Source organism: Neopsephotus bourkii, unplaced genomic scaffold (genome assembly GCF_033783945.1).
Source record: "Neopsephotus bourkii isolate Nb327-2 ecotype Australia unplaced genomic scaffold, CSIRO-AGI_Nbou_v1 NB_234, whole genome shotgun sequence".
In the NCBI taxonomy this organism is placed as follows: Eukaryota; Metazoa; Chordata; class Aves; order Psittaciformes; family Psittacidae; genus Neopsephotus; species Neopsephotus bourkii.
In genome coordinates this window covers 10,659,967-10,684,943 of record NW_026900744.1, presented here as the reverse complement: position 1 = coordinate 10,684,943, position 24,977 = coordinate 10,659,967, and the positions used below count along the sequence as shown (strand labels likewise).

The 24,977-nt window shown below is 40.0% G+C and overlaps 1 protein-coding gene across 1 annotated transcript; it reads left to right on the top strand.

Moving 5' to 3' along the window:
- Nucleotides 1-1,705: 1,705 nt before the first annotated feature.
- On the top strand, nt 1,706-24,757 carry LOC133207878 (vitellogenin-2-like). The gene is made up of 35 exons (XM_061345217.1): nt 1,706-1,790; nt 1,901-1,921; nt 2,023-2,174; nt 3,858-4,109; nt 4,649-4,810; nt 4,898-5,046; nt 5,558-5,705; nt 5,833-5,990; nt 6,090-6,255; nt 7,144-7,269; nt 7,598-7,816; nt 8,769-8,986; nt 9,143-9,240; nt 9,514-9,638; nt 9,748-9,849; nt 10,506-10,625; nt 10,712-10,901; nt 12,447-12,540; nt 12,650-12,835; nt 13,385-13,529; nt 13,652-13,874; nt 13,965-14,140; nt 14,531-15,211; nt 15,703-15,753; nt 16,649-16,738; nt 17,760-17,972; nt 18,067-18,209; nt 18,613-18,751; nt 19,287-19,422; nt 19,843-20,029; nt 20,345-20,436; nt 21,065-21,162; nt 21,907-22,066; nt 23,407-23,568; nt 24,417-24,757. The coding sequence occupies exons 1-35, from the start codon at nt 1,721-1,723 to the stop codon at nt 24,533-24,535; spliced, it is 5,571 nt and encodes a 1,856-aa protein (XP_061201201.1). The 5' UTR covers nt 1,706-1,720; the 3' UTR covers nt 24,536-24,757.
- The last annotated feature ends 220 nt before the right edge of the window (nt 24,758-24,977 follow it).

The window sequence follows — 24,977 nt, the reverse complement described above, 5'->3', positions numbered from 1 at the left end:
GCCCACTGTTGTTCACAGTTGCGCTGTAATTAAAATAATGAAAATCCCACAGTCTGCATTTTGTTGTACTTTTCAGCCTGATGCAGTACCCATGTTCCTTTTTTGTGCAAGTTTTGACTTGTACAAGGCATACAGCTAAATGGAATGTGTAACAGCTAAGCTTGTTTTAATGAAAGTTGAATGAAAAAAGCTACAGTTGTATGCAAGAGCTTGACAGCATCATAAAGAAAAGTTTGTCACCTGTGATGCATAATAAATTCATGATCATGAAAAGGAAGGTATTTCTTGATAATGTCCCCCCAAAAATGTGGTGTTCTGCAGTGAGCTGGATGGCAGTTCCCAAATGAAAGGTTGCACAGCCCTGTGTGGGACAGCCCCATATGGGCTTACAGCCCAGATGAAATCTGTTTTGAAAAGAGGAGCAGTTACTAGTGGGAGACTGTAGAAACTGCTGGAATAAAAAATAAATGTTCATTTGTGGTCATTAAAATAGTGCTTGCCATGAGTCACACTGCAGTAGTTAATCTTATGAACACAGGCATTATGGAAGCAGAAATAAAGTGACTGAATAAAGTGGTATGTTGTAGATGTCAAATTGGGCATGAAGTCACCCCTCCAGAAATATCCACCAACTCGGAGGCCTCTCTGTGTTTTTCTTGCCTCCCCTACCCCGCCCCATGTCTGTGTCCCTATTGATGCAGTTGCTACTTGGCCCCCTTTGGAAGACTGTGTTAATTTTTTTGGGGGGGGGGACACACCCGAACTAACTTCTCCTTTTTGTTTTTTGTTTTGGGTTTGGTTTTTTTTTTTTTTTTTGATTATCAGTGAATTACCATACTCAAAAAGGGCAAATGTGATTTGTGCATCTCCGCTTGCCTCCATGCCCCTGACATTTCTAAACCAGAATGCTTATGTGAATCATACATTTTGAATTTTGCTCCTTAGCAAATGTAAAAGATCTAGCTGACCTGCACTCCCGTTCCCCCTGCGTCCCTGCTGCCGCTCTCTGCAGCTTTTCATTGTTCATGTTCAGCTGTCATTTACCTTGGAAGATAAAATATTTACAGATTGCTTATGAAATCTTTGTTCATTTAAAAAATATTCATGGTCAGTGTGACCAGAGCTGAAAGGGCACACTGATCCCTGGGTTTGTTATTTTTAATACATCTATATATTTTCCATCCATACATGTTTTCAGTAGGATATTAAATCTGCTTTGGTGCAGGTTATGTGTAAGACTAGCTAAGGTTTAGCTGTCCTTGTCTCCTGCCTACAGTGGGAACTGTAAACCAATGCTGAGTGAAGAGAAAGGGCATTCTTAACACATGTGACACTGACTCTATTAATTGGGCCACTATCAGTGAGATAACTGTTTGGGTTAGATGCCAGGTCAGCATAACCAGGGCGCAATCAACCTGATCCATGACTGAATACCAGCAGCCAGCTGGTGACACAATCTAGGAAATGTGTTTATTATAAATTTATTGTAAACAACCTGGTAAAATTGTTTTACTAGGATAAACAGAAACCTTTGAACAATGTAGAGAAGGGCTTATATGAGAAAATCAGTGAGATGCCAAGTTATGACTTGATTTCCATTATTCCATCTGAAGAGAAAGTATGATTGCAAGAGAACTGTTTACATAAACTGATAAAAAACTTGAGAATTCAGCAGAACCTGGCCACGTGTTCCTGAGCTTTCTTCCATAAAAGTCTCACCATGACAAGCAGAGCCCCATTCACCTTCACTATGAAGGGAATCATACTTGCACTAGCGCTCACCTTTGTAGGTAAGCCTACATGTCCCTTAATCTCTTTTTCCCCAAATTTTCTTAAGTCCAATGGCAACAATTTGATCTAGACTGACAATTACTCATCTGGTTTTTATCTCTTTTTGCAGGTAGCCAGAAGGTTGATATTGGTAAGTAAATTTATGGCCTTCTTTGGGTGACTTTGTTGTAATTTCTACTTCCTGGAACGTGCTTGCAAGTATTGTGAAAAATTGTTCTTGTTTCCCCACAGACCCTGGATTCAGTAGCAGAAAGAGCCACTTGTACAGCTATGAAGGCTGGGTGTTGAATGGGCTTCAAGAAAAAGGTTTAGCCAAAGTTGGTGTGCGCTTGAGCAGCAAAGTAGAGATCAGTGGGCTGTCAGAGAGCACTTACCTCCTCAAGGTACTGTATCCACTACCAAATGTACTATGCAACAGCAGACTATAAATCACAGTTATAACTACATCTGGTGAATCTGTGGTTTAGGAAAGCTATTGGAAATACAACTAGAGCCTTAGTGCTGTAGATAGACTCATAGAATAGTTAGGGTTGGAAAGGACCTTGAGATCATCAAGTTCCAATCCCCCTGCTATGGGCAGGGACACCTCGCACTAAACCATCTCACCCAAGGCTCTGTCCAACCTGGCCTTGAACACTGTCAGGGATGGAGCATTCACAACCTCCCTGAGCAACCCATTCCAGTGCCTCACCACCCTTACAGTAAAGAATTTCTTCCTTACATCCAATCTAAACTTCCCCTGTGTAAGTTTTAACCCATTACCCCTTGGCCTATCACTACAGTCCCTAATGAAGAGTCCCTCCCCAGCAATCCTATAGGCCCCCTTCAGATACTGGAAGGCTGCTATGAGGTCTCCACGCAGCCTTCTCTTCTCCAGGCTGAACAGCCCCAACTCTCTCAGCCGATCTTCATATGGGAGGTGCTCCAGTCCCTTGATCATCCTCGTGACCCCCTTGATGTCAGGGAATGATCTCAAGCTAAAGTCTTGGAAGTGACAAGTGATTTAGCATCCAGTCACCAGTGTTTGTTGTGGAAATTGTTTGTAGCAGATGTTCATCAAGAGTTTATGAGGTAAATAGAGGTGCCAAAATCCAGGGTTCTGCTAGAAAATCACTGTTTTTAACTCAAAGCATTCAAAGCCTGCTCTGTGTTTTAAGATTTGATTCTAGTCTCAACACACATTTCCAGTCTCTGTGGGAAGCCAGACTTGGGTATGCAGAGTTATTGTCATACAGGAAATTACTAAATGTAGACTTAAAAAATGATACAAGCTAAAAATAAAAAGTGATAACATGACGAAATATTTAAAAATGAAAGGCATCAAAAAGGAGCATGTAATAACATGTAGTGTTTGGATAATGCAGTGAGAGATCTGTACGTGTGCAATCATGCTTCTGACAGCATCAATAGAGATAGGAACTGACCCATCTGAAATAAATGTTTCAGAAAAAATACCTTTATTTGTCTGTTTAATTTAGTTACAAACCAGAGTTTCTTTTCTGGGCACTGAATTCAGTGACAGCTCTTGCTGGCTGTAGCTGAGTGGTAGATCCTTCACTGATGAGGGCAAGGTGTCAAAATTATGGGCTAGGCACTGCAACCAGTTTAGTAAAAAAAAAATAATATTGGAAAACGAAATGTTCTAAAATTTTTATTATTTTTTTTTACATTTAGAATGCCATAGACCTTTTAAATACTGAATTTCCCCTAAAGCAAAATGTTTATTTTGAGGCTGAATGGAAATGTTTAAATTACTTTTTGAATCAGCCTTTCTCTGTATAGAGTTAATGCAAGTAAAATGTTTAAAAGGTCCATATGAGATAACAGTAATATGTCAACTGCATCTGTAAGATGAAATACCAGTGCTGATCCCACAGGGTTTGTACTGGTTTTATAACAGTGTAAGCAAGAGACAAAAGAATAAACTGCTGAATGAATTCCTAAACCTATATCTGGAAGGAAAGAGTATATAACTAGCGATTATGTTAATTTCTTCTAATCTATTTGCATATATAGTACCAAAGTAATTTTATTCACTTACATATCTTTTCTTTATTTCCTCCCAGATCCGCTCTCCACAATTCGAGGAATACAATGGCATCTGGCCAAGGGACCCATTTACTCGGTCTTCCAAAATCACCCAGATAGTTTCTTCATGTTTTAGCCGGCCCTTCAAGTTTGAATACGATAGTGGACGGGTTGGAAACATTTATGGCCCAGAAGACTGCCCCAATATGTGTATTAACATAGTGAGAGGAATACTGAACATGATACAGATAACCATTAAAAAGTCACAGAATGTGTATGAATTGCAAGAGGTTTGTTTTTCCATTCTAAAACTACTTTACTGAATGTAATTGTTCTCTTTAGGTGCTCTTCCTAGAAGTTTCTGTTTGTTTGCATCTACTTTCGAATGTTCATCATCAAAAAAAGGATAATTTTCATTCACACAGAAGAAAATGCGTGCATATGTGTTGAACAAAGTATCGGGGCTGGATTCTGTTTAAGACTTAACATACAGCCCTTTCAAGAAAAAGGAATGATTAGCTATGGAAGTATTTGTTATATGGCTTCCCTGAGTCAGCTACTTGATCCATTTTACTTGTTCATTGTTGATATTAGTTAATGCATTACTTTTTCATTTTAACTCTATCCCCTGAGTATTTCTCATATGTTTATTGTTTAGTTCAATAGGATTAAATGTGTGTAATGGTTAAAGGTTTCAAAATGTAATTAAGGCTGTTCAGTAGGTCCTTACCCTCATGCCATTCCTTCAGAATCTTTGTTCAGTAGAACTTCTCACACAGTGAAATACTGGCATAATTGGGAAGTCTCATTATCTGTATTGATCTGCTAGGCTGGAATTGGAGGTGTTTGCCATACAAGGTACGTCATCCAGGAAGACAGGAAGAATAGCCGAGTCTCTGTTACCAAAACTGTGGACCAAAATAATTGCCAGGAAAAAGTCACCAAGAGTGTTGGAATGGCTTACATCTATCCTTGTCCTGCTGATGTGATGGTATGTGAGACATGAAAAAATCTTAATTACAAGCCTGGCCATTCTGCTCCTGTTCACTCTTTGAATCTCTCTGTCCTCCTCCTCCAGAAAGCAAGGCTCATAAAGGGAACTGCAGCTTTCTCCTACAAACTGAAGCAGTCAGACAGTGGCACCCTGATCACAGAAGTGGTGTCACAGCAGGTCTATCAGATCTCTCCATTCAGTGAACCTACTGGTGTTGCTGTCATGGAAGCAAGGTAGGCAGGACATGGGCTTGCTTCAGAGTGAGGATTCTGGCAGTCCTTTTCACCCCCAGTGGAAGTGAAATGAGAATTGAGTTCCACAGCAGTTCTGTAAAGCTGCAAGTACTCATACTCAGGGTTTCCACACTCCTAAAAATTCAAGGAACCATTCTTTATTTGTGCCCTGGTGAGCTTGGCACTATGAGTACATGGAAGAAAAGGAGAAAAACTCTTTTGCTTGCTTATACTGTAAGAATGCAACTTTACCACTCTGTCCTAAAAAAGGTCTAATTTATAGTGTCAGGAGGAAGATGTTGCATGTAGAAATAAGATCATTGATTACAGAACTATTTTGTTTCAATTGAGAAGCTTTGTCCATTAGCAAACTGTAATATTTTACTGTGATAAGAAGAATTATTAAAGAGTAAAACTAATACTGTCACAGTATTGCTGAACCAACAAACAGCCAAGGCAGATGGAGGAAGAGAGCTAATTCATTCCTCTGGTGACGCTTGTATCTTGACAGACAGCAGCTCACCTTGCTTGAAGTGAGAAGTGAACGGGGAAGTGCCCCAGACATTTCCATGCAGAGCTATGGAGGCCTTCGTTATGACTTCTCAGCACTGCCACAAATGCCACTGCAGCTGATCAGAACGAAGAACCCCGAGCAACGGGTATAGTATTTTTAGGTCTTCAAATTGCTTTCCTAATTAAAAAAAAAAAAGAAAAAAGAAGAGTAATGATCATAAATTCTGAAGGATTTAATTACATATGCCCTCTCTCTTTCATGTTTTGTAACAGATAGTAGAAACCCTGCAACACATAGTCCAGAATAACCAACAAGATTTCCACGATGATGTTCCATACAGATTCTTGGAGCTTGTCCAGCTCTGCCGGATAGCAAGCACTGATACTCTTGAATCCACCTGGAAGCAATTTTCAGATAAACCCCGCTACAGGTATTTCATTGTATTAACTTACAAGAAACTTTTCCAGTTTTGGAGAATCAAGAGCTAACATTTAGGTGTTGGGTTTGGTTTTTTTTAACTTGCTTGCAGGCGATGGCTGCTGAGTGCAGTTTCTGCAGCAGGCACCGCAGAAGCACTCAAATTCATTAAGACCAGAATTCGCAATGATGACCTTAACTACATTCAGACTCTTCTAAGTGTTTCTTTTGCTCTTCATTTAATGAAAGCTGATGAAAACACCGTTCCAATAGCAGCAGTGAGTAAACCTGCGTGAATCTTCACTATCTGATTATAAAAGGAATGAAACCTGATGACAGCTTTTGATTGTTCAGTACATCAGAGACTGGATACTCCTCGCATGTGTACTAATTTTATGCAAATGTTGAGCCATGGATTTCTTTTGGCGTTATGCATGAGAGAGGAGTTCAGTTTTGTGTCTTCACTTTGCTACATGGATACACAAGTCTTTTTCCCATAACAGTGTCAGAGAATAACTCCCATTTTAGTTTGCTGGGATCACCTCATGCATTCCAGAGACTACATTTTGTCCACTTCTGTCACTTACTTCTGAAACAAATGGTGATTTGCGTGCAATGTCATTTAAAAAGAAGAGCTCTTTTAATTGCAAACTATTCCTGTGAACTAGAAGTGCAAGTAGTAGTGCAAACATCAACTATTTTGATACAATAATGAATCATGTATTCTGAACAGGATTTTGCCACCTCTAGTCAATATTATTCTTCTTAAATAGGAAAAAATGATATGATGTGAGAATGCATCATTAATATCCATCTCCATTATAATCTCCATTAATATAATGGAGTTGCACATTTTTCTAAGGATGTTGCATTTATACACTGATATTCACCCATAATCTTTGTATTTTCAGAGTTAGGCTTAATTGAGGAAAATCAAGATGGCGCTTTGCAAACCTAGATATACATTGAGAATAATGGAGAATTAAGCTCCTAAGTGAAGCTTGCAAATATGATGTCTACACGCTGATTTGTTTGGATATGGACAATAATCATTCTGAAATTGGTCCCCTTAGATAAGCTCTGATGATTTTCCTGCTCTGAAAGCTATATGAAGCAACATATTAAATAGCAATTTATTTTTTTTCCTCACTTTTTTCCCCCCATAGGATTTAATAACCAGTTCTCGAATCCAGAAAAGTCCCATGCTTCAGCAAGTTGCCTGCTTGGGATACAGCTCTGTGGTCAATAAATACTGCTCTCAGGCCTCATCTTGTCCTAAAGAATTTCTTCAGGTAGGTGGCTTTTTGTCAAGTAGTTCTTAATAGCTCAGTAATGTTCGTTACTTTAGCCCAGATCTTGTAAGATAGAGTATGAAAATAGCAAGTGGGCTCACAAACACACATTTCATAGGTCTCCTTCAGAACAAAGGCAATTAATTAATTAATTTGCTTTGTCACTGAAAACACAGTTTTCACATTGTAAGATAAAATCCTGAGGAAAGCCATCACTGGGTGATGTTATTAAATCCAGTTGCTTTATTGTGATAGGCTTTTCAGTGGGGAAGGGGAACACTGTGGATAATCTGTGTATTAGGAAGACTGAACTGTGCTGTGTCTATAGCCCATCCATGATCTGGCAGATGAAGCACTCAGCAGGGGCCGCGAAGACAAAATGAAATTAGCTCTGAAATGCATTGGCAACATGGGAGAACCAGCCAGCATCAAGCGCATCCAGAAGTTCCTTCCCATATCTGCATCAAGTGCTTCTGACATCCCCATCCACATTCAGATTGATGCCATAATGGCTTTGAGAAAAATAGCTTGGAAAGACTCCAAAACAGTAAGTAAGATCTGCCAGGGATTTCTTTACTAAGTGAATTAGAAAATATATACTGTAAGCGTAATGAGCTTAATGGTTTCATGTGTATGGATTCAGCATGGTTAATAAATAAATAAATAAATAAATAAATAAATAAATAAATAAACATATTATTTTTAAGACCACCACAGTACAGTTTTATATTTAAGCTGATATTTTCTGCTATGCTGTAATAGTTATTAGTCAGTAAAATATCAGCAGTGTTTCTTTAGTCATCTGTCATAACCAACTAAGGCCTATGCTGTGGTGGAAATTTAGCCACCTAAAAGTCAGGCATTTAATTTAAACTGCCTTGATAGTTAGGAGGAGAGAGACACTTCCTATTGAACTCCTGGGCAAAATGCTGACATGGCTCTGCCTCTTCTAGACCTTTCCCACTGACCACCTGTGGAGGTTGCTCATGTGTTGAGCCTTCTGCCTATACCTGGTTTAGGTATAGGAGGTGTGTGCGACAGCAGATAGCATCCACTCAGACAGTCTTTGGTGAGCTGCTGAAGCTTCCCTTTTAAAAGTGATGTAAAAAACAGTGAAGCATGCTCATCAAATCAGTGGAGCTACTCCGAAAAATGAATCTGCCTTACCATTTACAGTTGTTTCTTCCAAAGTTATTCACTGCTCTTTGAATGTAACGCAAAAGTCTATGCTGTTGTTTTTTGGGTTGTGGTGAGTTGACCTAATACATTCATACATGGATGTTTATTTCAGATTCAGTGCCAGCTGTTCTCCATAGGGCTGTTCCTCCATGGCCTCTTCTTCATAAAATTACGTGGAACCATGCAATCAAACAGATCAGGAAACCTTTCTGCAGGGATAATGACCCCCTTTCCCGTATTTCTTGTGGGTTATGTGTGGATCCAGTCTGTAAAAAAAGTCTCAATTACTGGTAATTTCAGTCACTGTTTTCTCTCTGAAGGTGCAGGGACATCTCATCCAGATCCTTGCAGACCAGTCACTTCCTCCAGAAGTGCGGATGATGGCTTGTACTATTATCTTTGAGACAAGGCCTGCCCTTCCTTTGATAACAACAATAGCTAATGTGGCAATGAAAGAGAGCAATTTGCAAGTGGCCAGTTTTGTATATTCCCACATGAAGGCTTTGTCGAAGAGCAGACTGCCGTACTTGTACAACATGTAAGTAGAGACAGAAGTGAAGTCGACAATCTGTAAATAAGTTCTGTTATGTTCTTGTTGATGAACACTGCATGTGCTGACAAACTGAATTCAGTTCATATTCCGTTGGGGGTGCATCTTATTTCTGAATGTTATTACCTTTCCTATTTTGTTTAGATCTTCAGCTTGCAATATTGCCCTTAAGCTGCTGGCCCCCAAACTGGACAGGCTCAGCTATCGGTATAGCAAGGTCGTGCGTATTGGTGGTTACTTTGGTGAGTAAAAGCATTTCATTGACCAGGAAATTTACATTTCAGAAACCCATTCTTAACAGATATATGTCATTCTGCATTTCAGTAAGATACTGAATTAAATGTGACATTCATATATTTGAAAACACATGAGTAGCCATTTATTAATTTGTGCCTAAAAAGATTTAAGTAATGATACATCAGAGTTGGCAATGGAAAAAGCTGCAGAAATATGATCTTGAGTCATAAATGGAATGGTTAGAAAAAAAAGATGTCTTTTCTTTACTTCTGCTACAGATAACTATAAAGTTGGCGCTGCCGGAGATGTCTTTATTATGAACAGCCCAGGAACGATGTTCCCATCAGCAATAATTTCCAAGCTGATAGCATATTCTGCAGGGTCAGTGGCTGATTTGGTGGAGGTAAATATTTACCTGAATTATTAATCAGGCAAATTGAAATTAAAATTGACTACAAAGTTTCATCTCTGTAAGTATGTTTCAGACTGCTCTTTCCTGTCTTGTTTTGTAGGCTGGTGTCCGTGTGGAAGGCCTCACAGATGTTATCACAAAACAGAATATCCCGTTTGCTGAATATCCTGCATACAAAAAGATAAAGGAGATTGGAAAAGCTGTAGGTATTTCTAGTAATACAATGTGTGCATTATATGAGGGGGTATTTAGTGAGGTTTCTCATATTAGTTAGGCCCTTTATCAGAAGGTAAATACCTGCCTAGCAGTCAGCTCAAGTATTTCTGTGAAAGCAAGATCTGCAGTGGAACTGCTGGGGACATCACTTCTGTGATGTTTGTAATAGCTTCTGCAAATTCTCGCTCTGGCCCAGCCTCTGCCCAACTTCATGTATGGCTGCACAGTGAGCATTGGGAAGAGACAGGGGAAGCAGGCATCACGTGTGTTTCATGGCTGGCAGGCTTCCCTATCCTTCCCTTCGTCTACCTCACTTAGTTTACAAGAACATACCTTTGTCTTTGGAAAAAAGGCGATTTGTTGCTGTGCTTTCAAATTGGGTTTGGTGGTACTAGTGGCCCAGGCCTTCTGTGTAAATGTTATTGCATTAGAATACTAAACACATGAGGATATGCACGGGCACCTTGATGAGAGGGGAAAGTCTGAATTAGTGACACTGTGCTACCTACAAAACAGCAAAGAAACACCAGCAGCAATGGAAGATTGCAACTTGGTCAGCAATGGCTTTGATCACCTTGCTGAATTACCATTTGTAAAGTGTTGCATTGAGGAACTTTGCTTATTTCTTTATCTGCTCCCTAGCTGCTGGGATGGAAAGAGCTGCCCACAGAAACCCCCTTGATATCAGCCTACTTGAAACTATTTGGCCAAGAGCTGGCCTATGTCAACATCAATAAGGAAGTCCTGCATCAGATTATGAAGGTACCAGAGACCCCTACTTCTCTTTGCAAGATCTGACACCATTGTACTTTTATATCTTAACCTCTTGGATCTCCGTTTTACTGCAGGCTGTGCTAGAACCAGCTGACAGGAGCACGACGATAAAGAAAGTCGCCAGCCAAATCCGCAATGGCATTGCAGGACAATGGACACAGCCGGTGTGGCTTGGAGAGCTGCGCTACATCGTTCCTACCTGCACTGGCCTGCCACTGGAGTACGGGTCATACACGTCTGCTCTGGCACGAGCGGCAGCCAGCAGTGAGTGGGAAGTACAGGATCAGCCATATGAGCTCTGAGCAGGGGCTGAGAGGGACAGGCCAAGGTGGGCTGCAGAAAGAAGTGGAAAACCAGGAAGTTAGAAAAGGAACTAATTTTTGTAGTGGAGAGGAAGTAGAAGATGCTTGAAGAGAGGCTGGACACACCAGATTTCTGACTCATCTTTGAATGGGCTGGAGACAGAGAAGTTGAGGTGGAAATGTAGGAAACCAGAGAGAAAGATCATAGTGTTCAAGGGCAGAGATAAACATGGAGAGCTGAGATAAACATGGGCAGAAGGGGGTGGCTCCCAAGAGATGCACACACAGGCTAAATAGGATTCAATGGTGATTTAAGCAGAGGAAAAAATAGAAGACAATCAAAAGGGAACTACCACTAATGTTAGAAAAGGCATGAAGAGAAGAAGGCTTGTGAAAAGAGACAGAGAGCACTGTTTTAAAACAATAAATATGCAAGTACAAATACTTATCAAGAAATGAATTCAGTGATCATACCGTGTTGTGCAGCAGACTTTTAGTCTAGGCAAAACTGACCCTTGCTTCTGCTGACACCACATGAGGAGTCTCTTTACACAGAAGTCTTGTATATGCCCTTAGTGTTTGGTTTATTAGTTTGTTTTAATAACAGCTTTGAATACCTGCCTCTTGTTTTGTGGATATTTTTATTTATCTATTTTTGTTTAAATAACATCCTTGTAGCCAAGCTGGGAAGGTATGGATTGAATGGATGGGTTACAAAGTAAGTGAAGGCTGTGTGGATTGCTGATCCTCCAAGAGTAGTCAACAGATGAAAGTCTAATTGGTGGCTCATTGTGAGTTACTCATGACAAGCTTCTCAGCATTTGTTCATTGTCTCTTCTAACAATCTGAACTTTGGAAAAGTAGGCTTCCTCAGCAAATCTGTGTCAATGATGACACTGAATTGGTGGGAGCAGTCACTGCACTGGGGGGTCAGGCTGTCATCCTAGGGGTCCCTGACAGGGTGGGGGGGATGGCCTGACAAATGTATGATGAAATTCAGTAAAGGCAATGCATGTGGGATGAAGTAACCCATGCAAGTGTATAGGCTGGGCATCACCCAGACAAAGCAGCTTTGCAGAAAAGGGCTGGGGAGGCCTGGAGGACAAGCTGGTATAATGAATCAGCAGTGTGCTCTTGTGGTGATGAAGGCCAACTGCACTATTGGCTGCAACAGTGAGAGCAGAGCTAGCATGAAAATTATTCTTCCCCTCTATTTAGCACATCTGAGGCTGTATCTGGATTTCAATATCCAGTTTTGTGTCTGCAGTACAAGAAAAATATTCACACTTGAGATGAGTAAAGATTGAAGAGCAGGGTTTGTTTAGCCTGGTTGCTCACCATCACTCTGTCTTCTGGCTCCTTGCATTTCTGGAATTTTAATGTTATACTGATTAACAAAGTTTCAATTTGGGTCAGCTCTTTTTTTCTTCCTATAGTTTTTTTTCCACTGTCAGTGTGCTGCATCATAACCTTTTGCCATGTTCAAATGTTGTCCTGTCATTTGCAGTTGATGGAAAGATAACCCCCCCTCTAACTGGAGATTTTAGACCTTCCCAGTTGCTTGAATCCACCGTGCAGATTCGAGCAGACATAAGCCCAAGGTATGGCAGGTTTTTGAGGCTTTACACTTGATGGAGTTCTATGAAAAGGCACAACTGCATGTTGAAAAGGAGCACCTTTCTTACACCTGACTGCTTCACTCTGTTTCAGCTTATACGTACATACAGTCGCAACAATGGGTGTCAACACGGAATACTTTCAACATGCTGTTGAAATTCAAGGCAAGGTCCTGGCAAGAGTGCCAATCAAGTTTGATGCCAAGATAGATGTGAAACAGAAGAACATCAAGATTGAAACAAATCCATGCCATGAGGAAACTGAGATAGTGGCTGGAAGGTATGGTAGTCTTATTTCAGAATAATTTCTGTTGCTGAAACCTTACCAAGTTTGCAATTTGCTGATGTCCTACAGAGGTTTCTAGACAGGCAGAGTGACTTTTCAGTGTCTAGCAGAACCTCTGGGATAAAGAGCAAGGAAGAGAAATAGAGGAAATAAAAGTCAAAAGATACCTAAATTATTTAGAAATTTAATGTTTATTTTAATTTGCCTGTTATTGTGTGGGTTTAATTTTTTATTATTATTATTATTATTTTATTGGCTTTCAAGTGGGGTTCAATTGTTGTTTTTAAATTAATGCCTTTCATGTTTTGGAAATTTGTTTAAATTCATCCTGATGTTGAAAATTTCCTGATACAAGAAACTGGAATTTCTCATGAACTCAACTCTTATTTGTCTTTAATATTTCTGTTTATACTTGCATATAAAATCTCTATGTTCAAGCATCATATCTCTGTGCTGTCACATGATACTGACAGGGATGTATTTCATGTAATCTAAAGACAAGGGGTCAGAATAATTCACTATTTTTTGCACATATCTCAACAGACATAAAGCTTTTGCTGTATCAAGAAATATAGGAGAACTAGGTGTTGAAAAGAGGACCTCAATTCTTCCAGAAGATGCTTCATCAGATATTGTAGAAGAACCTTTCAAACCAGAAGAGAGCGCTTCCAGAGAAGGTTTCACAATGGTAACCTGTTGGTTTTTTGCTTATATAGTAATATTTACCCTCTCCATGATGCACATATGTGCAGTTTTACTCTTGCTTATGGTATGCTCCCAATGGTATTCACATACTTATCTCCAATGCAGCAAGAAGCTGACAGCATGCCAAGGAAACATGCTTATAGCTCTCAAGAGGATCTTCGCCATGGCATAGGAAGAAAACTTCATAAACAAGATATTTGCATCAAACTGTATCGCCTTGGTTGTCAGCTCTGCTTTTCCAGAAGGTCACGAGATGCCAGCTTCCTAAAAAACACATATTTGCACAGATTAATTGGAGAACACGAAGCTAAAATAGTCTTGCTGCCAGGTACAATACTGAGCACAAGCCTTGTCATCTTAGGTTTGTCGGTGCTGTTTGAAACAGTATAACCTTCTAATGTGTGCAATTGGTGTGTAGTTCGAACAGATGCTGATATTGACAAAATTCAGCTGGAGATTCAGGCAGGATCCACAGCAGCTTCAAAAATAATACATGAGGTAAACTCAGATTCTGAGGAAGAGGATGAATCATCTCCATATGAGGACATTAAAGCTAAGCTGAAGAAGATTCTAGGCATTGAAAAGGTGTTCAAGGTAAGAGCCTTTGAGCATGGGAAAAGGGAATATTTTCCCATAGATAAAGCCAAGAATTTGAAGTTCCATGTGGAAAGCTGATGTGTGAAAGCAAGGATGGGGTTAGTTTGAAAGGTGCCAGTGCCAGGCCTGTAAGCCAAAGCCACATCTGAAAGGATTGATGCTACGGAGGGCATCCAGCTTGGGCTGGTCCTCTGTGCTGAGCTAGATTTCAGCTGGGCAGAGTGGATATAAGGGAGTTCTGCAGCTTCTGCAGTGAGTGAAGCAGGGAAGTTGTTCCTTGAAAGGCTGATGTGAGCAGCTTGTCTGATGCCCAGAGAAGTCCTACTTTGTTAATGCAGAACCAGATGTTTCACATCTCTTGCATTTTTCTTTGAACTGTTTTTGCAGGTTGCAAATAAAACACGACATCAGAAGAAGCAACCTTCTAAGAAAGGAAACACTATGCTAACAGAGCTTGAGATAGACCCCAAGGCAAAAAATCCCTCCAGTTCATCTTCTGCCTCCTCAGCTGTCTCCTCTTCCTCATCATCTGCTGCTTCTCCTGATCGTAAAAAGGCTGTGGATGAAGATGAGAATGATGAAGTAAAGCAAGCAAGAAACAAAGATGCAAGCAGTAAAAGCAGCAGTAGCAAGAGCAGCAGCAGCAAGAGCAGTAGTAGCAAGAGCAGCAGCAGCAAGAGCAGTAGCAGCAGCAGGAAGAGTAGTAGCAGCAGCAGCAGTAGTAGTAGGAGGAGCAGGAGCAGCAGTAGCAGCAGTAGGAGCAGCAGCAGCAAGAGCAGCAGCAGCAGCAGCAGCAGCAAGAGTAGTAGCAGCAGTAGTAGTAGTAGGAGCAGCAGCAGTAGTAGGAGGAGCAGTAGTAGTAGTAGTAGGAGCAGTGGCAGCAGCAGCAAGTCATCGAGTCACCATAGCCACAGGCATCACTCAAGGTATCTGAATGACAGCAGCAGCAGTAGCAGCAGTAGCAGCAGCAGCAGTAGCAGCAGCAGCAAGTCGTCGAGTCACCATAGCCATAGGCATCATTCAGGACATCTGGAAGGTGGCAGCAGCAGCAGATATTCCAAAATATGGGTAACTTTGCCAGTAAATTGACTGATGCTGCTAATGTTTGTGAATCATATTCCTGATGGCAGCTGTTTTGTATAAATCCCGAAATTATGAGCTGACACAGTAAATTTTAGTAACATAAAATTTCAATATTAATTCTGCAAGCACACCTGCAATCACTTGCTCAGAAGTCTAGTTCAGAACACCTCAAATACGTGAAACTTTTGCTATAGGCATGGAACCAATTTTTTGCTAATTTATTGCTTTTTGTGAGTATATATTGCATGTTTCTGTCTTAATTTTGCAGTAGGAACATGTTTTATCCAAACTACTTCAAGTCTTGCGTTATGTGCTTGTGACTGAGCATACAGAACTACGTATGAATGATAATTAGTAAAATCCTTACTTAATTCCCAGTGCTCAGATTTCAATGTAATTATAGCATTTCTTTTCTTCTGAGACTTTTCATCTTCTTGTGGGTTTTTTGTTTTTGTTTTTGTTTTTTATATTCAAAGGAAGATGATGAGATTTATCTGTACCGCTTTAAATCAGCGCATAGACAAGAGGTGAGATTTCCTTTCCTCAGTAAATTAAGTATGGAGTTTGTTGTGAGTCAAATGGAAAGCTTAAAGGCAACTTGTCTTTTTTGAGGAAAATTAGGGTACTGATAACATTTAGAACACCAAATCAACCGTGGTGGTTCTTCTAAGCTGCATAAAGACAAAGGGCTGTGTTCTCCTTTATGTTCTCCACATGATGCAATTTATGGCTCTGCAAACTAGATGCAAAGTTCTATCAAAGCAGTACAAGGGACTGGGGATGCACAGTTTGGAGGAGCAAAGATTCTATCATCAGAGCTTGGGTCATTCGACTGGCTTTGATCACTTTGTTTCTTGGGCGGGAATCACTCAATTCACACCAGGATAGTGGTGTTGACAAACATGGGAGGACACCATATTTTAAGGTACTTTAGTATAGCAAAATTTTCTTCCTAGGGTGTGGGCCAGCCAGGAGCAGTGTGCTTGATATTAGTGTTTCTCAAAAAGTGGGAAGTTCAGCTGTGTGTCCATTCAGTTGGTCCATTCAGTGTGTCTTCCATCAGGCCCTTCCATAAGCAAAATAAATCAGTTCTTGTCTTTCATGTTGAATCCAGAGGCTGGTTCAATTTGACTCCCTCTGGTCATCATTTTTTGACACAGGGAATTCTCATCTAGACACTTTTCTTATATGTCTCTTCTGAGGGGTGAGATATATTTGGATAAAGAAGATTTTTCAGAGTTAAATCACATGTACTAAGCAGGACAAAGCATATTGCAAGTCATTGAGCTGTTCAGGGTTGGAACGCAAGTTTACCAACACCAAGTGCCAGGACAGAGAGTATTCTGCAGCGCTGCCTTGTGCAATTTGTATAAGCATGCTTTTAAGTTACCCTCTACAGCATGACGTGTTTTCTTCTTGCAGTTCCCAAAAACAAAACTCCCAGCTGAACGACTTAGCAGCACATACGCCTCTACCAGATCCATTCATGCCTCATCTCGAGCTGCTTCCCGGGTTAGTTGCATCATTTCTAGGGGATTTTGTCAGCTTTGGCAGAGTGGCCTTGTGCTTGCAGTAATTGTACAGCTAGGATAATGGGAAGAGAGACATAACAACCTCTCAAGTCTCACCTACCTCTCAAGTCTCACCTATCAGTTATGAGTGAGACACGCATCTTAGTTCCCATATACACTTTCCTCAGCAATGAGGTGAGGATCCTTCTTACTTGCACCACAATCCTTCCCTCATGTACTCCTAGCCAACAGATGCTGCAGAGGCTGATCCTGTGACTTCTGCAACAAGGAGGGAAGTTGAGGTGCTGCAGTGCCAGTGCAAGGGTGGTGGTGGGGGCCGAGGCTAAGAAGAGCCTCAGTGGAAGGCATGCTCCAGAAGCAACATGTAGCACTGGCTCCTCACCACCACTCAGCCTGATGCATGCAGACTTCCTTACTGGGCAAAGTGATGAAGTCTAACAATGGAGTGAAGGAATTACAGGTCACAGTATGCTTAAGGCCCTGCTCTCAAGGGAGGAGGTTCTTGATGGTGGAGACAACATCCTGGAGGATTATATTTTGTGCCAGCGTGCTGCCCTGCCCACTGAACTCACAGCTGAAGTGGAAGGTGAAAGCCAACAGACCAGGCAGACAGACAAAAAGGAGGACAGGCAAAAAGCTAGTGTGAGAATGAGTGATGAGTACAGCTGACAGCCAATGTTGTTAGTCAAATTGAACCACTTTCTTTCTTTCAAAGGTGACTATATGAAGCCCAAACCACATTCATTACTGTAACCTAATAATATCAGTATTTCCACAGCATAAACTGTAGCTCAGGAAATGGCAAAAATTTTAGCTCATAGAATGAGCCATGCACATTAAAGACATACGTGTTATAGGCATATATTTATGTGTGCTACATACGCTGGTGCATGTTTGCAATTCAGTTGCTTATTTTTCATTTATCCATCTAGATCTTGCATCTAAAATGTTAACTCATTTATAATTCTATTCTTTGCATACTTTCTCTCCCTTCTTCTTAGCCTAAGTTTTTGGGAGATGTTAAAACACCAGTATTAGCTGTTTTTCTTCATGGCATTCGTAATGATGAAAAGATAGGAGGCCTCCAGCTTGTGGTATATGCTGATATTGACTCCGTCAGGCCCCGGATGCAGGTATTTGTGTCAAACCTCACAGATTCAAGCAAGTGGAAACTCTGTGCTGATGCTTCAGTCCTCAATGCTCACAAGGCAGTGGTAAGGCTCAAAAATAGTTACAGACAGCTGTATGCATCATAGGAAAACCATGTTTCATGCATTTAGAAATGGACTGTTTCTCTCTCCATTATAGGCTTATCTGAAATGGGGCCGGAATTGCCAGGACTACAAGATTTCAACTGAGCTGGTAACCGGGCGGTTTGCTGCCCACCCTGCTGCACAAGTGAAAGTGGAGTGGCCTAAAGTTCCTTCAAGTATCAGATCCGTAGCAGAATGGTGAGGTTTTAATCTTTAATGACAGTCATCTGTTGTATCAATCAGCTGGGAAATTCAGCATCCACTCGTGAGGATTAAAGTGAGTGGTTAAAGTACTGGCTATTATTTTATTCTTTGATCTGTCTGAATACTGCACTTGGACATAAAAGCTGAGTGGGAGATCACAGCCATGCTACTGTAATGTACACTAATCTTTATACTGGGCATAATTGCTGAAAACTGAGGAACAGATCCTTCCTTTCACTGAAGACTTGATAAGTAAAGCAGAGAGTGGTCATGGGGACCTCATCAGTTACTCTGAAGACTCCCTATGCTACTTACAGATGTGAGGCAATCTGTTTGGGATGTGTGCTGGTTTTTGGTTCTCTATTTCACCAGCTCTTTCTGATTTGACTTTTTGAAGGTTTTACAAGTTTGTTCCTGGGGCTGCATTTATGTTGGGCTTCTCTGAAAAAGCAGACAAGAATCCTTCTCGACAAGCCAGGGTGATCGTGGCTCTAACTTCTCCAAGGACATGTGATGTTGTTGTCAAGCTTCCTGATGTAATTGCGAAATATTATTATCACTTTCCTATTTTTCCTATTAGAAAAGTGAGGCTGTTGCATTTTTATTACAGTGGGTCAGTTCTAAGAATGAGAAATTAAGTAAGCATCAGGTTGGGTGCAAATGAGTAAAACAACTTTTGGTTATTTTCAACCTTTTTATGTTACATCCAAGAATATTTATAGAATGATTTTGTTCATGGAAAGGGAGAGTGTTGTGGGTACTTATAATGACACATTTACATCTGTAGTAGCTCTGTAAGTGTTCACCTAACCACCTCTGAAGTGTCACTTCTGAATAATTCTTTCCCTAATAATATCTGACTGACAACCCACACTATGAGAGAAAACTGTAAGCAGAATCAAAAGAACTCATGGTCAGATAAGTTGTGTTCACATAAAGTCTTTGTCAGCCAAAGTAGAAGAAATTGAAATAAAATTCCAAGTAGGAGAAACAGCTCATCTCAGCTGTTTGCTGAATATGAATTGTGAATACCTGGCACAATTTTGAGTGTCTTTTTGAATTCTCTTTCAGATGATCCTCTACGAAAAAGCCATGAGGCTTCCCCTGCCACTCCCTGTAGGTCCCAGGATACCAGCTTCAGAGCTGCAGCCTCCCATATGGGACTTCTTTGCTGAAGCCCCCTCTGCAGTGCTCGAGAATTTGAAAGGTCAGGGTCTAATTGGTTTCAGAAGCATGACATCCTCTGTCTCCTGAATTACATGAGCATCTTCTGAATTTTCCTGGGATTATTTGTCTCCAGTTAATTAGAACATGTGATATAATAATGTGAGGATGGTTCCACTGGGAGAGAATATTATGCATATAGTACAGAAATCATAAACATTTCAGGGATCAAGGTACAATAAACTTTCTGGAATTATTTTCTGACAGAGGAGTATATTTTCCATGCCTTTTTTAGAATTTATGGGTGCTTAGTAGCCAAAAGCCCCTGTAATCCATGCAAAAATATCACAGAGTGGAAAAAAAATATAAAGCTAAAATAATATAGCACTAAAAATAAAATATTCCATTTAATGACTTTTTTTTAATGGAAAAGCAAATACTCACTGGCATTTTATTTAACCAGCTCGCTGCTCAGTTTCCCACAACAAGATAACAACCTTTAACGAAGTTCAGTTTAACTACACAATGCCAGCAAACTGCTACCACATCTTGGCTCAGGATTGCAGCTCTGACCTTAAGTTCCTGGTGATGATGAGGAATGTTGAAGAAGCTGTGGACTTGAAAGCAATCAACATCAAGCTTGGCAATCAGTAAGTAACTCCTGCCAGATGCTGGGAGCATGAGGGACTACGTTGTCCATATTTAACATCAGCGGAGCTTAGATCTGAGCTTTACTGTTATTGTTAGCAGCCCATGGGATTTCAGCATTTCCCTTATTTACTTTCCATGTGATGCTGATGATGTTATCCTGCATCTTATGTAACAGGAATACCCCTGATGTAATTTAAGTAGCTAAAATGAGTTATACTGTGGCCAGTGATACTCAGTGAGCAGGAAAATATCTTTGTCACTGTATGCATGTGAATGTCATACAAACAGGGTATGAACACTCTTCTTGTTAACAGTGAAATTGATATGCGCCCTGTGAGAGGACAAGTGAAACTGCTGGTAGATGGGGTTGAAAGCCCCACGACGAATGTTTCATATGCATCTGCTGGTAAGTGACGCAGCACCTGTTGTTTCATTTTCACATGGTTTAGGAAAAAAGGGTGCAGGAGGACCTTGTTTCATTTTGTGCTATGCAGTCAGTGACTATATACAGTGCAGGTATTTCCTGTAGAGCTGTAGTATTTGAACTGGGCTACATCTTACTGATTGTGTTAGCAACTGCCAGTGCTGAGCTCTGTCCTATTTCTTATGTCCTAGGGAAGTTATAATTGTGGTAGAAATGGCTCCAGTGACAGTCATGGTGTTTGTATTTCCTTACTCCTATATAATATACTCAGGGCCTTGTACATCTGTACAACTGTACAGATAATATAGGCAGATCTAATAATTTCTAGAAATAAATATGAGTATGTTACTAATCCAAAGAAAAATGAATAAACTCCTGATCACTAAAATTGTTTTCCACCATTTACAAACACCTGATCTTTATAGGTGTTTTTTACACTTTTCTACATTATTTTGCTGAATGTTGTGTTTCTTGAATAGAAAAATTGAGGAATTTCAAGGAAAATAAGATTTTAGAAACATGACAGTTGCTTTCTTTTTTTTTCTTAAAGAAGCTAAGTTGGGTCTGTTTTGGATCTGGTTTTGCTTTGTTTAATATCGTTTTCTTCCAGGTGCTCCTCTGTGGATCTACAGTGAAAATCAATGGCTTGTACTTGTTGCCCCAGCCTATGGCATTGACAAATTGTACTTTGATGGATACACATTCAAGGTATCTTTCCACCTATTCATAAGCTTGTGTGTTGAGAAATTTCCATAGATTCCCTTAAATCTGTATGTATGTGTCCAAGAGTATACAGTGGTAAAGCCAAATATGTGCAGGGCCCAAAAAAAAGACCCAAAGGGAAGATGACACTACAGGTCTGCACAGTCCTGCTCTTTATTTATGAGCAGAAGTAAGAATCTTTCACCAACAAAAATACCTTATTCTTGCAGTACAGGTGTGTGTTGGGAAATGGGCATGTGAGTGCACACACACAGAGTCAGCATTGCATTTGCAATAAAGATGAGTTTCAGCTCCTGCCCACTGTTCTTACAGCTGTTTAGATCTTCAGATCAGCACAAATGAAGCCCTTCTTTAAGACGAATGAATGCTTTAAATGCTGCACTAAAAATAATGTGAAAATGGAATGGAAGAAATCAGTAAACCATACTATATCTATCATCTGTACTATGAAAACATCCATCAAGCAAAAGCTTCAGCCTATTAATAGTCTAGATTATTAATAACTTAACATACCAGACTGCCACAGTAGGTTTTAAAGGCTGGAGCAGTTAAAGACACTGCAGCACCACAGGGCTTTGCCATCTGACAGACAGATCTTTTGAATTCTTACCAAAGAGATTTTAAATGTTCGTGTATTCGCTTATACTGGAAGAGACCTGATAGCAAAATTCTGCTCCATAGGTGTTACTTTTTGCTAACTTGAAATGGTTCTCACTATTTTTCTCACAGATTCAAGTTGCTTTATGGATGGCAGGGAAAACGTGTGGGATATGTGGAAAATATGACGCAGAATGTGAAGAAGAATATCGGATGCCCAATGGATATCTAGCTAAAGATGCAGTGAGCTTTGCACATTCTTGGATTTTGGAGGAAAAGCCATGTACAGGAGGTATGCAAGCTCTAATAAATTTAATATAATATTATTGCAGTTGTTTAGAAAACGTAGAATCTGTTTATAAAATACTAAATCCGTACACATTTTGGAAATAAATTTTTTTATAAGAATTCATTATTAACTAATATATTAAGTATTAAAATTACTTGCCAGTTTAGAAAGAAGTAAGAAGTCTCAAGTTAAATAAATGAGCCAAAATACACCAGTCAGTTGGCATCTTTGTTTCAGCTTTGAAGTATTTTAGAAGATCAGGAAAAGAAATATAAGAGGATAAACTCACATGGAATGCTTTGATTTACGCATAACAGCACTTTCCAGACATCAATTTCCAGCATTTAACTCATCAAAAAATCAGATGGAGATTAGTAATGATTACCATGTCTGACCACCTGAATGTTGGACTAGTACAACCTGTCAAGCAAAGCATTCAAGTGCATGAACAGTTCCAGGGAGTTAATTACATTGCTGAAATAAAAAAGCTGTCTTTTAAGTGTTTCAGTAGATTAGGATCTTATGGTGTGCTGATGCTGTTAGCTGAGGTTCTGATGCAACAGCATTCCATAATGCTGCAAGGAGAACCAGCACATTCCCTTTGTGAAGAAGACTTGTCATGGTCTGAAGGACATCCTTGATCCCTGGAGATGGCTTCTATATGTTTAGCTGTGCATTAACTTTTATCCTTATATGTGTTTGTCACTTATATTGGGCATCAAGCTTGCTATAGATGGCTATGGAGTGCACATGCAAGTACCCAATAACAATCCCATGGTTGGTAGTGACCACATATTGTGTTTCCTTTTAACATATGGTGGAAATTGATGGAATTTTAGAGACTAAAGCTTATAATCAGGAATAAATTGTGGTCCATTTAGTTTCTCACACACATGTAACTGCTTGTCTTGGGAATCCAAAATGAGCTCAATATTACTGGCTGGGAGCAATAACTTATGATCTCTCTCAGCAGCAATTCTGTGTCTGAATGACAGTGGTAATAGCATAGTTCTTTAGTGATTACTTTTATTTGGTCAGAAATCTCCCCCTTTATTTCCACTGCTGAATATTCAACATTTTCAAATTCTTTTGCAGCTATTCAGTAAGCCAGTTTACTTTGAAATATGTTTATTATAAAATACATTAGACTTTGTTTCTACATGCTAATCTAGAAATAAACCAGTTGCATTTGAAATTAAGTTTACGTAGCTTTTAAAATCAGCTAATTCAATAGGGAGCTACAAAAAGTTGCAAATCGCCAGCATTGGCAGATGGGTCTTTCTGGGGAGATCTGAAGATTTTGAATGTAAGCTCATGAACTATCACCAATGATTGTGTTACAGTCTGCAAACTGAGGCGCTCATTCGTGAAGCTTGAGAAGACCGTTCAGCTTGCGGGTGTAGAGTCCAAGTGCTATTCTACAGAGCCCGTGCTGCGCTGTATGAAAGGATGCTCTGCCACCAAGACTACTCCTGTCACTGTTGGTTTCCACTGTCTCCCAGCAGGTAAATCAACAGAAATCTTACTGAATAGGAGCTGCACAAAATACTTAATAGATTGTGCCTTGACTCAGTTATTCCACTGTAAATGTATGAATAATCTAATACATTCACAGCTAGAGACTTCCTGCAATATTGACTGAAGACCTTTTCCTGTTTCATTAATATGTAAAACTTCCTTTAGTGAGAGAGATGGTTTTTTTTGTTGTAATTTTACTGTGTTTTTCATTATACCAAAATTTAAAATCCAAACTGAACTCCCCTTCATGGTGCTTTGAGCTACCAGGGTAAGGTCAGGGTAAGAGCACAGCTGTGTGTTACAGCCTGTGAGGATTCAGCCACATCTGATCATGTGCAGCAACCTGAAACAGGGATCCTTACCTTGTATATTTTTATGTGTCACACTTCGGGTGTGATCCTATTTCACTGAACTGATGTAGGCAGTAGAAGGGCAAGTGTGGACAAGATTCCTGCATACAGGTGCAGCAATATAGGAGGATGTCCTTTTTATAGGTATGTGGTAGACTGTAAGAGATTAGATAAGGTAGAAACAGTTTATATAGATGATAGGTTCGTGTCTGTGTCCCAGGTTTCCTTTAAGATCATAATATCCTTCCCTAAATGTATTATTAATAAAATTCTACACGGAAGTAGTAGTTTTAAAGGTAGAACAGGCTTATTAATTAAGTGGGTTTCCTGGAACATCTCTGTGTGACTTCTTAGGCAAATATAAATATGTGAGCCAGCGAGAAGCCAAGCTTGCTGTAATTAATGACTAGTGTATGGTAAATACTGTACCTTGCAAAATGACTTCTGAGGTAGACTGTTTATTTGCACTTCTTGTTGCCCATCAGATTCTGCTACCAGTCTGACGGACAAACAGGCGAAGTTCGACCAGAAGTCAGAGGATATTCAGGACACTATTGATGCACACATAGCATGTTCTTGTGAGAACGAAGACTGCAGTGCGTGAAGCTGTACATTGCAACACAGGAAAAAACAGAAACACTTTAGTATTTTTATTGTGTGGTGTAAGAAAACTCATCCTAAGGAATAACAGAGATACTAAATTAAGTGTTAAGGATATGCGGAATCTTCCCAAGTAATTTAAAGTATTAAACTTTATTATTGGAGAAACTGTTACGATTTCCTATAAATATCTGATTTGGTAATAAATCCATGCATGGAAAAATGATGAAGACTTCCTTATTTCGCTGGTTATAGAAGCAGAGGTCTGTGTTGTTTCTTTTCATCCCCAATATCATAGAGTTCTTGAGTCTGTGACTGTCTTCTGTGCACCAGTCATGTGTCCGTGTCAGGCCCCATCACAGATATGGGCTGGGTAGCTGTCATAGCAGGTTGCTGCTTGTGTCTCCCAGTGCTTGCCTCCCTGGTGCTGGGATCCTGTGCACTCA

Excerpts from the sequence above, each read along its gene's own strand:
- LOC133207878 (XM_061345217.1), top strand. The coding sequence starts at position 1,721 with ATGACAAGCAGAGCCCCATTCACCTTCACTATGAAGGGAATCATACTT. Across the intron at positions 9,241-9,513 it reads GCGTATTGGTGGTTACTTTG|ATAACTATAAAGTTGGCGCT; the intron begins GTGAGTAAAAGC and ends CTTCTGCTACAG. Across the intron at positions 12,836-13,384 it reads ACTGAGATAGTGGCTGGAAG|ACATAAAGCTTTTGCTGTAT; the intron begins GTATGGTAGTCT and ends ATATCTCAACAG.